The sequence below is a fragment of the Acipenser ruthenus genome, chromosome 19, assembly GCF_902713425.1.
Source record: "Acipenser ruthenus chromosome 19, fAciRut3.2 maternal haplotype, whole genome shotgun sequence".
Lineage (NCBI taxonomy): Eukaryota > Metazoa > Chordata > Actinopteri > Acipenseriformes > Acipenseridae > Acipenser > Acipenser ruthenus.
In genome coordinates, this window is record NC_081207.1 from 14800306 (window position 1) to 14812990 (window position 12685).

Below are 12685 nucleotides of genomic sequence, written 5' to 3' on the forward strand. Positions count from 1 at the left end.
AGGTTTTTTGAGGAGGGGAGTGATAGAGGCTTGTTTGAAGGCAGAGGGAAAGAGACCAGAAAGGAGAGAGGTGTTGAGAAGGGAGGAGATGAAAGGAAGTAGAGCAGGAGCAGCAGCTTGAAAGAGGAGTGGGGAGGGGGTCCAGGACACATGTGGTGGGTTTGTGGCCCTGGAGCAGGGAGGTCAGAGTCTGAGAGGGGAGAGAAGGAGGGTGAGTTAGTAGGGGACTGTGGCAAAGTGCCCCCCCTGTGTATGTTATGTTACGTGTTGTGTGTAAATGTTGGTGTATAGGCATTGGTACACGGGATATAAGCGGTCTGTGTTTCACGTGTGTGTAAATTGTATATTTGTATTTAGGCACGGGGATGGCACATCACATCACGTGCAAGTAAAAAGTAATATGTGAGCACGGGGAATTGCACTTTAATTAATTCACGTGCAGTTGTACCGAGATTCCAATTGAATGATTGACTAGCAATCGAATCTCGGTACAACTGCATAAAAGCTGCATGTTTTCACTCACTGGGGGTTGGTGTTCGGTGAGTGGAGAACGGGTTAGGAGACGGAGGGTATTTAAAAGTAATAATAGTAAAAGAAGCTCACCGTGTTTGTCTGTGTAGTTCGTTTTGTCTGTCTGTTTATTTTGGCGTGTAGTGCCGTGTCCTGTTTTGTGTTCTGTTTGGTAAACCTTTTTATTTTGTTAATAAACGCTGAGTGCAGCCATTGCACTCAGCTCAGCATCACCACCGTCTCTGTCTGTGTGTTTCTCTCTCTGGTCTGAGTTCCTCCCTGCAGCCATCTTTGTCACACGTGGTGTCAGAAGTGGGATAACAGCGCCTCCAGGGCTCAGGCCAGAGCGGGAACCGCAGTTTTTTTTTTTGTGGAAAAGTAAATAAAAAAAAAAAAAAAAAAAAAAATGGAAGGCTGGAACTGGAGAGACGGCTGCAGTGAGCTGGAGGATCTCCTCGGCAGGTTGGAGGACCAAGGTTGGTGCCTTGCCTGCGGGGTGTATGGGCACACGGTGGCTGTCTGCCCCTTCCAGGAAGAGGAGGAGGAACCAGCCCAAAGGAGGAAGGTGAGCAGAAGGAGGCAGAGAGGGGGAAAAATGAGGAGGAAGCAGAGGGAGCCAAGGTGGTGCACCATGTGCATTGCATATGGGCATGAGGACGAGGACTGCCCAGAGCAGGAGCCAGGGGAGGAGGAGCCCGAACGTCCTGCGCCTGAGTGGGAGGAGCCCGAACGTCCTGCGCCTGAGTGGGAGGAGCCCGAACGTCCTGCGCCTGAGTGGGAGGAGCCCGAACGTCCTGCGCCTGAGTGGGAGGAGCCCGAACGTCCTGCGCCTAAGTGGGAGGAGCCCGAATGTCCACAGCCCGAGTGGGAGGAGCCCGAACGTCCACAGCCCAAGAGGGAGGAGTCGGTGCGTCCACGTCCCAAGAGGGAGGAGTCGGTGCGTCCACGTCCCAAGAGGGAGGAGTCGGTGCGTCCACGTCCCAAAAGGGAGGAGTCGGTGCGTCCACGGCCCGAGAGGGAGGAGTCGGTGCGTCCACGGCCCGAGAGGGAGGAGTCGGTGCGTCCACGGCCCGAGAGGGAGGAGTCGGTGCGTCCTGTGTCCGGAGGGGAGGAGCTGAAGGCCCAAACCCCTATTTTTTTTTGGGAGGGACGAGGGCGTGAAGCTCAGGCTCCACAGCAGCCGCTGTTTTTGCTGCTGAAGGGAGCCCAGCGGAGACGCCCGCCACCAGCTCTACCCCCGCTGTCGGAGGAGCCGGCAGCGCCACCAGCCCTACCCCCGCTGTCGGAGGAGCCGGCAGCGCCTCCACCACCACCCGAGGGAGAGGAGCAGGAGCTGCCTCTGCCTCCACCACCACCCGAGGGAGAGGAGCAGGAGCTGCCTCTGCCTCCACCACCACCCGAGGGAGAGGAGCAGGAGCTGCCTCTGCCTCCACCACCCGAGGGAGAGGAGCAGGAGCTGCCTCTGCCTCCACCACCCGAGGGAGAGGAGCAGGAGCTGCCTCTGCCTCCACCACCTGAGGGAGAGGAGCAGGAGCTGCCTCTGCCTCCACCACCTGAGGGAGAGGAGCAGGAGCTGCCTCTGCCTCCACCACCACCACCCGAGGGAGAGGAGCAGGAGCTGCCTCTGCCTCCACCACCACCCGAGGGAGAGGAGCAGGAGCTGCCTCTGCCTCCACCACCACCCGAGGGAGAGGAGCAGGAGCTGCCTCTGCCTCCACCACCACCCGAGGGAGAGGAGCAGGAGCTGCCTCTGCCTCCACCACCACCACCCGAGGGAGAGGAGCAGGAGCTGCCTCTGCTTCCACCACCCGAGGGAGAGGAGCAGGAGCTGCCTCTGCCTCCACCACCACCACCACCACCCGAGGGAGAGGAGCAGGAGCTGCCTCTGCCTCCACCTCCCGAGGGTCCGCTGCTGCTGCCGTCGCCTGAGGTCATCGAGGGTCCTGCTTCGCCTGGGGTCGCCGGGGCCTCTGCTTTGCCTCGGGTCGCTACACTGTGGCCGGAGCTCCATGAAGGGGAGCTGCCGGCCATAAAGAAAGAGGGGGAGGTCAGGAGACCAGCTCCCCCAGCTGCACTTTCGCGGCAGCAGATAGTGTGGCTGAAGCCCTGGAAGAGGGAGCTGCCAGCCACGAACAATTGGGGGGTGCCAGACATTCCACCATGGCCACCCCCAGAAACAACTTGCTTCCCCCTCTTCCGGGACTTTGGGACTGAGGGGGGAGGTGGCCATTGAGGCCATGTGTGCGTTGCACAAGGGGGGGTATATGTGGCAAAGTGCCCCCCCTGTGTATGTTATGTTACGTGTTGTGTGTAAATGTTGGTGTATAGGCATTGGTACACGGGATATAAGCGGTCTGTGTTTCACGTGTGTGTAAATTGTATATTTGTATTTAGGCACGGGGATGGCACATCACATCACGTGCAAGTAAAAAGTAATATGTGAGCACGGGGAATTGCACTTTAATTAATTCACGTGCAGTTGTACCGAGATTCCAATTGAATGATTGACTAGCAATCGAATCTCGGTACAACTGCATAAAAGCTGCATGTTTTCACTCACTGGGGGTTGGTGTTCGGTGAGTGGAGAACGGGTTAGGAGACGGAGGGTATTTAAAAGTAATAATAGTAAAAGAAGCTCACCGTGTTTGTCTGTGTAGTTCGTTTTGTCTGTCTGTTTATTTTGGCGTGTAGTGCCGTGTCCTGTTTTGTGTTCTGTTTGGTAAACCTTTTTATTTTGTTAATAAACGCTGAGTGCAGCCATTGCACTCAGCTCAGCATCACCACCGTCTCTGTCTGTGTGTTTCTCTCTCTGGTCTGAGTTCCTCCCTGCAGCCATCTTTGTCACAGGGACACAGTGGGTGTAGGGGTTGGAGCGTGAGGGGGTGGGGGGGAGGGAGAGGTGTTAAAGAGTTTGCGGATATCTGAGATTTTAGAAGAGAGGAAAGAGGCAAAGTCATCAGGGGAGATAGAGGACGGAGGAGTAGGGGGAGGGTTTAGGAGGGAGGAGAAGGTAGAGAATAGTTTATGTGGGTTGTTAGTGGAGACTTGGATTATAGATTGGAAATAAAAACATTTAGCAGAGGAGAGAGTAGAGGAGAAGGAGGAGAGGAGGGAGTGGTAGAGGTGTAGGGCAGCAGGGAGTTTGGTTCTCTTCCATTTCTTTTCAGCAGATCGCAGTGTGGTTCTTGCTGAGCAGAGCACAGAGAAAGAGCGGTGGAGGCAAGGACAGAGGGGGAGAGAGAGCGGAGGTTACGGCGAGAGGTGACAGTGGGGGTAGGAGGAGCAGGGAGAGATGGGAGAGAGAGAAAAATAGATGAAATAGTGATCAGAGAGGTCCAGGGGGGTGACAGAGGGTGGAGGGGCGGCAGGCCCTGGTGAAGGTGAGGTCCAGTTGACAGCCAGCTTTGTGGGTAGGAGGGGATGGAGAGAGACAGAAGTTGAAGGAGTGAAGGAGAGGGAGGAATCTGGCAGAGTGGCTGGGGTTGGAGAGATGGATATTGAAATCGCCTAATAGGACAGTTGGGGTAGACAGAGAGGGGAGGGAGGAGAGTAGATAGTCGAGTTAATCAAGAAAGTGAGCGAGAGGTCCAGGGGGACGGTACAGTACAATCAGCAGGAGTTGACAGGGAGAGGTTTGTTGGACAGCATGAAATTCAAAGGTGTTAACAGAGAGTGAGGAGACGTCGGAGGGGACAGAAAAGAGTAAGGAGGGAGAGAGGAGAAGACCAGTCCCATCTCCCCGTCCAGTGAGACGTGGTGTATGGGACAGGACGTAGAGAGAGGACATGGCAGCAGGAGTTATAGTGTTATCAGGGAACAGCCAGGTTTCAGTGAAAGCAAGGAAATCGAGAGAGAGGTGGGAGACAAAGGCAGAGATGAAATCAGCTTTGTTAGCAGAAAAGTGACAGTCCAGAGTGCACCAGAGTCTGAGTCAGAAGTCAACCTTCATTTATGCAAAATGTGCACGTAAACAAACAAACCTCTTACCGTACTTTAAAAAAAATAAAAAATAATTTACTGTGGTTTATAAAAGTCACTTATTTTAGACTGCGTCAAGCCTTTTTCAGGTTAAACAAATCTGCCCGTTCCATCAAGGTAAGCCATTTGTTTTTATCCATTACAATGTCTCTAATTGTCCTTCGATTAACAATATGCCTCACTTACGCAAGAAAACATTTGCAATGTCTTGCTTTCTTATTTTCAGATGTATGCATATTTTTTTTCTTTTCCTCTGGTGTTAAATGTAGGGTCAACATTTTGTACTTTCTGTTTTGTTTGGGAGAGGGAGTGTTGATGACATTGGTATGAACGTTGAGTTAACAAAGGTTTACTGCATAACTTTGTTGTTTTAATTGGCCATAATTATTTCGCTGGCGCTACAATGAGGGAAACTTATGTTTGCTTGGCTTGGGAAGTTGGCGGATGGCAGACAGTGGGGTGGCGATATAACGTGTAAAAATAGTACTGTTTTTATATTGGTGACATTTGTTCAGAGAGAATAGCTGGCGGTATGTGAGGGTGGCGTTATAAAGGTGGGCGGTATAACGCGGGACAACTGCCAATTCTGACAGAGTGATAAGTGAATACAGGTGAGTGCAGTGCAGAGCGGATACAAAACTGACAAACAATTTCCAGGTGCAAGGGTGTTTATTGAATGATTAGCAATGTCCAGAGCCTTATGGGTTTGACCCGTAACCAAAAAGTCCAGTTTTGTACGTACACCCACACTAAACACAGAACACAAACACAGTTTTTAGTGACAGTGAATAAGTGCAAGAGGTGCAATACAGTTCTCTGTGAATGAAGGGGTGAAAGTGATGTCCGGGTTGGTGCTGGCTTGCGCTACAGCTCCGCACCGTGCTACTGGTAGAAACAGACAACAGTTACGACAAACACTAACAAACACAAGACAAACACTCATGGTTTTCAGCAACAACAGACTCTCCTTTTAAGTCGTATCCAACCATTTACAAAGGAAAAGATTGCTTACACTACGACCCCTATATACCCTCCCCCATGACCCCTAGGTTAACGAGCGCATCCGCTCCTCCAATCCGCAGATGCCACGCAGTTTCCCATCCGGGTCATTGAGTTTGGGTACCGTAGCTCTGCCCCTTTTCTAGATGGCCGACTTCAACCTAACCCAAGGAATAAATTGAAATGTCATTTAGTCCAGGGTACTCTGTTCCCTTTACACAGTGCCCTCACAGGTCGGGAGGGAGATCAAACACCAAGTATCATTCGATCTCTGTCACACCAATGCAGCGGGAACTATTGTCTAAGTATGGTTTTGGAAAGAAATGTTCAGTAAAGCAAAGAAGATATGTTCTTGAACTTGTTTGGGTACTAAGCTCAAATAAAATTCAGTTAGTTTAATACAGATGTGATGTGAGATGTATAAGTTGATTTTACGCTCTGTTAATTATTACTTTTTAAATTTTGAAAAATGAATAGTTTCTAGGAGTTTAACTAAAAACAAAAACCAACACTGTAAAATTATAATGGAATAAAATGTTGTAAACAAGGGTTATTTTGAAACTAAACCTGTGTATCTTTCTTTATTTATCGGTGTTGAGCATGTAGGAAAAAAATTAATTGTTAAAGTATTTTAAACACTGTGCCCCTGTGTGCATATTATGTGTTGTATGGTGCGTGCGTGTGTTAATGTTGGTGTATAGTCATTGGTACACGGGATATAAACGGGTCTGTGTTTCACGTGTATTTAAAAATGTAGATTTGTATTTAGGCACGAGGAGGGCACAAATCACTTCACGTGCTGGTTAAATGTAATATGTGAGCACGGGGTTGCACGTAATTCATTCACGTGCTGGGATTCAAGTAAATAATTAATTAGTAATTGAATCCCAGCACAACAGTATATATAGATGCACGTTTCATTCAGTCAGGGTTGGGTGTTCAGGGCGAAAGAACGGGAGAGAGAGAGGAGGTAAAAATAATAATAACAAGAATAATAAGTAGTGTTTCTCACCGTGTTTGTTCGTCCCTGTTTGTTAGTGTCTGTCCGTTTTGTTTGTCTCTTTATTTTGGCTACCAGTGCCGTGCCCTGTGTTTTTGTTTCAAACCTTTTATTTTCTGTGCTGGTTATTAAATGCTGAGCGAAAGCATTCTTTTGACTTTTATGCCATTGCGACCTATAAAACGATTTTTACAGTACATTAATGCACCTCAAGATTGTATTTCGTCTATCATTCGTACTGATAAAACAAGGAAGCCGTTACTTGCCTGTTTTTTTTTTCGTAGTCAGAATTTTGATTAAGTAATAATTATCTACCTATTATGTGTTCATTTTTAGCGTGGTTGAAACCAGGGTTAACATTATAACAAAACCAGAGCCGCCATTCTGCATGACAGATTTAATTAGCATTTTATAGACAATGAATAAACTTAATATCCTGTTAGGTCATTACCTGTTCTCTTACAAAAGAGTTTTTAACGTCATTTAATTTTAATTTGGGGCTATAAAACTAACTTCATACCCTGAAATTGTATCCACATTGTGGTACTATAGGTATTTGTACTCCACTGTCCAATACGATTAGCATGGTTTGCCTCGCACATATCTACTTGGGGCGGTACAAACCTCAGTCATCTACAAATCGAGAAACTCTATTAGCAATGGTTTCCTGCTTTATGAAAGATACTAATAATGTATGTGTTTAAAAAAACTAATAGCATAACTGCAGCATAAGGTATCAGACAAATGCTACTGCATAAAAAAAATAGCAAAATGCTACCAAATATACATTAACTTCGAGCCTATATGTATGCATTTTTCAGCAATTCTTTTTACAAAACTCCAAAAATGCTAATTCAAAAGTATTCCTACCCTGACAAGGAAAATTAAATTAATAGCTAGTTGAGGCATCTAAATGATTAGGATATTTGCCAGTGAGCTTTTGGCATAATTCTTTAGTGATTTTTGACCATTCTTCAAGGCAAAATTGTTCCAGTTCATTCAAATTCCGAGGACTTCTCTTGAGCACAGCCTCTTGAACTCATATCAAAGATTCTCAATCGGATTTAGATCAGGACATTTACTAGGTCATTCCAGAACCTTGACTTTATTCTTCTTCCTCACCAGACTTTTACCAAACGTAACGACTATCAGCATGACCAAATAGCTCGATTTTTGTTTCTGCATTCCACAACACCTTTGACCAGAACTCATATCCATCATTCAAATGCCATTTTGCTAACTTTAAGCGTTTGGCCTTGTGACGTTTTCCTAAGAGTGGCTTTTTCATTGGCCAGCGACCATTGAGACATTCATCATGCAATACTCAACCTATGGCTGAAATGGAAACCCCAGTCCCACTTGCAGCCAATTCGCTTTGAATATCTTTGGCAGCCCTCATAATTCTTCTACTTGTTCTTGTTCTTTCTTCCAGACCGAGGGAGCATTGTAACAGTACCATGAGTCTTGTACTTCTTGATAATAGAAACAATAGTTGAAATTGGGATACTCAAATGCTTGGGAATCCTGTTGTATCCTTCTCCAGCTTTATGACAATAAATAATTTTCTGCCCAAAGTCTTCAGATAGTTCTTAACTTTTTCCCATATTGACTTATTGATAATGACAGCAATCATCTATGCCTAACCCTTTTATACTCTAAGAATGTTCACCTACAATCCAGTATTTTGTAGACTTTTCTAGAATTAGATTTTTATCATACTGAAATTTCTAGCACCTTGTAAACAATACTATCATAGCATCAAAAGGTAGGAATACTTTTGAATTAGCATTTTTGGAGTTTTGCAAAAAAAAAAAAAAAAATGAAATAAATAATTGTAGAAATCTATTTCTTGTAACTTTTTTTTCCTCATCCACATAAGCAAAACTTTTGCTACAAAAGATTTTTCCTAAAATTCTTGTTTGAGAAATTTCTAGAAATTGTAAATTTCCATTGGGGTATGCAAACTTAGGTCGAGTATTGCATGGTGAAGGCCTCAATGGTCGCAGGCCAAGGAAAAAGCCACTCTCAGGAAAATGTCACAAGGACAATCGCTTAAAGTTTGTAAAATGGCATTTGAATGATGCATATGAGTTCTGGTCAAAGGTTTTGTGGAGTGATGAAACAAAAATCGAGCTATTTGGTCACGCTGATAGTCATTACGTTTGGAGAAAGTCTGGTGAGGCGTACAAAGAAAAGAACATGATACCTACTGTCAAGCATGGCCGATCATCTGAAACCCTCCGCTACAAAACTTTGTTTAAAGCGCAACTGGACGTTCCAACATGACAACGATCCAAAGCACACATCAAGATCTACTTCAGAATGGTTAAAGAAGAATAAAATCAAGGTTCTGGAATAGCCTAGTCAAAGTAAATCCGATTGAGAATCTTTGGTATGAGTTGAAGAAGGCTATGCACAAGAGAGTCCACTGAATTTGAATGAACTGGAACAATTTTGCGTTGATCACTAAATCACTAAAGAATTAGTAAAGAATCATGCCAAAAGCTCGTTGACAAATATTCTAATTGTTTAAAAGAGGTTGTTATTGCGAAAGGTGCCTCAACTAGCTATTATTTTCATTTTCCTTGTCGGTATGAATACTTTTGGATTAGCATTTTTTGAGTTTTGCAAAAAAAAACTATAAACACTGATAAGAAAGTGCAACACAATGTGTAATACATCATTTTCTTTATTTCTTACATATGAAAAGAGAGCTCTGGTGTTTCGGCCAGCTTCAAATACTCCAAGGAATGAAAAAATGATCAATAAACAACCAAATGAGCAAGATGGGCCAAATGGACCTCCTCTTGTTTGTAACATTTCTTATGTTCTTAAAAAGTCACATACGGCTCCCGAGTGGCGCATCCAGTAAAAGCACTCGCTAGAGTGCAGGATGCGCTCTATAGCCTGGACGTCGCCGGTTCGAGTCCAGGCTATTCCACAGCTGACCGTGGACGGGAGCTCCCAGGGGGCGGCACTCAATTGGCCGAGCGTCGTCCGGGAGGAGGGAAGGTTAGGTCGGCCACTGTGTCCTCGGCTCACCGCGCACCAGCAACCCCTGTAGTCTGGCCGGGCGCCTGCGAGCTTGCCTGTAAGCTGCCCAGAGCTGCGTTGTCCTCCGACACTGTAGTTCTGAGGCTGCTGCACGGTGAGTCTGCAGAGCGTAAAGAAGCGGGCGGCTGACGGCACATGCTTCGGAGGACAGCGTGTGTTCATCTTCGCCCCTCCCGAGTCAGCGCAGGGGTGGTAGCGGTGAGCTGAGCCTAAAAATAATTGGGCATTTCAAACTGGGGAGAAAATAATAATAATAAAAAAAACTCATTGGCAATGACTAAAATTTTTTTTAAAAAGCCACATACAATATAATACCTCTATGAATCTACACTGTTCAAATATTTTAGAAAGTAAAACAAGTAAACACAGAGTATAATGCTAAACTAGGCTTGCCTGATTGATTCATGTACACTGTAAAACTTTTTTTTTTTAAACAAACACACGTTTAAATGTTGTATTCCTTAATTTTAAACACTGCATTCATTTTACAATTTTATAGACATTTTGAAAATCACCACTTCCAAATAATTTAATAAAATTAGTTCAGCGGACAATAAAACTTATTTCTGGCAAAGAACTGCTTTACTAAAAACACTGCTAACATACGCAATTTAATTGTGACAAATTCAAAGTTAAGCATTATATTTAATGGTACATTTCTAAAAAAAATGGGCCACTAATGTAGATGCCTTCCTCTTACGTGCAATTAGAACAGAATTCTGTTTAAGTGTATTGAAGCCAAATGTCTGCAAAACAACGCCCTAGTGCACCTTAAATAAGAACAGAAGACATTTTACTACCAAGAGGAGGCCATTCGGCCCATCATGCTTGTTTGGTTGTTAACAATCTTGCAAAGAAAGTTAATTAGACAAAAGGCAACCACTCTGGCTACTATAATAAACTGTAAGTTGGCTAGTTGCACATACCGCAGTTTCTTCCTCTCATACGCCTCGTCTACGCATTCTCCCATGGCATTGTTAACTCTACCAGGTGAACAAGGCGTGCTGATCCAGACTACAAGACAATATCTGGTCGAAGGTTAGTGGTGGCAATCTCAGGTGGAAAAATAAGCCGTTGACCAACATCTGCCAGCATTTTCCAGTCTCTAGCAGCTTCCAGTTGTCCTGGGCAAGGATTGGTTTTAACACCTTTTCTTGGTGGTTGCTCTCCTGGGCGGAGGAATGTTGTCTTTTGTTGGTAATTTATGGAACAGGTGGCAACTTATTGTTCATGTTACGCTTGTCTTCCAATGCCAAGGCCAAACATCGCAGCACCTGGTCATGGCGCCAAGTAAACCATCCTTGGCTAAGAGCCACCTTACATCCTATCAAAATGTGCCTTAATTTTGCAGGTGATGAACACAAAGGACATGAGGGATCCTCTCCTACCCAGAGGTTTAGGTTCTGTGGTGATTGGAGAACATCATATGTTGACCTGATGAGGAAACTGATCCAGCTCTGTTCCATTGACCATAGGTCTTGCCAGCCAATCTTGCGTTGTTCCACACTCTCCCATCTCATCCATTCTCCCTGCTTGGCCTGGGAAATGGCCTTTATACACCTCATCCTCTCCTGCTTTTGCACCTCGTTGACTACCGTCTTCCTCCGTTGAGCTGGGGCTGCCTTGTGCCATGTAGGAGGAGCTGAACTGAGACTAAAAACCCCTCTTCCATGCTGAACTTGCCCCATGACAGCGTGTGGAAGCGACATCGTGGGAGAAGTACAGTCGTGGACAAGTACAATCAGTTAGAAGCAGTTTGAAAGCAGATTGACAGCTGCAGAAGCAAAACTAAACTTCCAAAAAAATGGTCTTCAAGCCAGTAATCTGTGACAACTGCATGATGTGGGAAATCCGAGAAAACCCAACAGAGCTCAACCAAGTTTGTGTAAAGTGCTGCATGATCCAGGACTTGGTTCAGCGATTAACCCTGCTAGAAAAGGAGCTGGAGGAAATGAGACAGCAACAGGAGCTTGAGGAGCTGACACACCCACAATTCATGAAAGTCTGCACCCCTAGCAGACTGAAAGCCACCAGGGAGATGGAAGAGAGTCATAACAGCTGGGTTCAGATAGGCAGAAGCAGGGACAAAAAGAAACTTCGTCAAACACAACCACTAGAAATCCAGACATCCAACACATTTGAGCCACTTGAACATTTAGACGACCAAAACAAACATCAAGAGAACGAAAGAAACAACATCCAAGACCCTATACACAGTGCTGACCAGGCAGCAAAAAGAAGGGAGGACATGATTGTTGGGGACTCCATATTGAGAAACACAGCAAGTTCAGTTCGCAGTTTGGACCCCCTTACTACAACAGTGTGCTGTCTTCCAGGAGCCTCTGTCAAGCACATCACTGAGAACGTGGACAGGCTCCTAGAACGAACAGGAGACGACCCGGTAGTAGTCATCCACATCAGTACAAACAACATTGGAAGAGACAGACCAAGATCCCTGCAAAACAAATTCAGAGAGCTAGGAAGGAAATTAAAAGACAAGACCAAAACTGTGGTATTTTCTGGGATACTTGCAAAGGACCATATGGACAGCTGGAAATACAAAATCAAAATGCATGGCTGAAATCGTGGTGCACACAGGAAGGCTTCACCTTTCTTGAACATTGGAGCATATTCTACAACAAGGACTATATAGGTGGGACGGACTGCACTTAAACGAAAGGGAACCAATCTACTCGGGGAAAGGATCCTTGAGGAGGTCCAGAAGCATTTAAACTAGAAAGGAAGGGGGGAGAAAACAAAAAAAACAGAAGGGAGACCACATCAAAACAAGGGCAACAACTCAGGTAAGACCACTATTAAATGTATTTATCTTAATGCTAGAAGTCTCAGAAACAAAATGTTAGAATTGAAGCTACTGCACTAACAAGTAACTACGATGTGATAGGTGTTACAGAAACTTGGTTGTCTGAGAGTGATGGAGACGAATATAATATTAGTGGGTACACACTATATAGGAAAGACAGGCAGGACAGAAGAGGCGGAGGGGTAGCGCTATACATAAGAAATAGTCTTGAAGCCCAGGTGTTGACATTCAATGACATTCGAAATGCGTGTAGAAACGGAGAAGCCATAGCCATTGGTAAACTCAGACCACAACATGGTCTCATTTGAAATATTTTTTAA

At 45.4% G+C, this 12685-nt stretch overlaps 1 protein-coding gene across 2 annotated transcripts in view; it reads left to right on the forward strand.

The window, feature by feature from the left end:
• LOC117424538 (gamma-aminobutyric acid receptor-associated protein-like) overlaps nucleotides 1–12685 on the forward strand; it is a 62061-nt gene that overhangs the window by 44813 nt on the left and 4563 nt on the right. Inside the window, exon 4 of one of the 2 annotated variants that reach the window (XM_058992542.1) lies at nucleotides 10893–12344. The exons of the other annotated variant lie outside the window; for it this stretch is intronic. Coding sequence (XP_058848525.1) covers nucleotides 10893–11152 — 260 coding nt within the window. The 3' untranslated portion in view covers nucleotides 11153–12344. Of the gene's footprint in view, nucleotides 1–10892; nucleotides 12345–12685 lie in introns of those variants that run through there. 2 annotated transcript variants of the gene reach the window in all.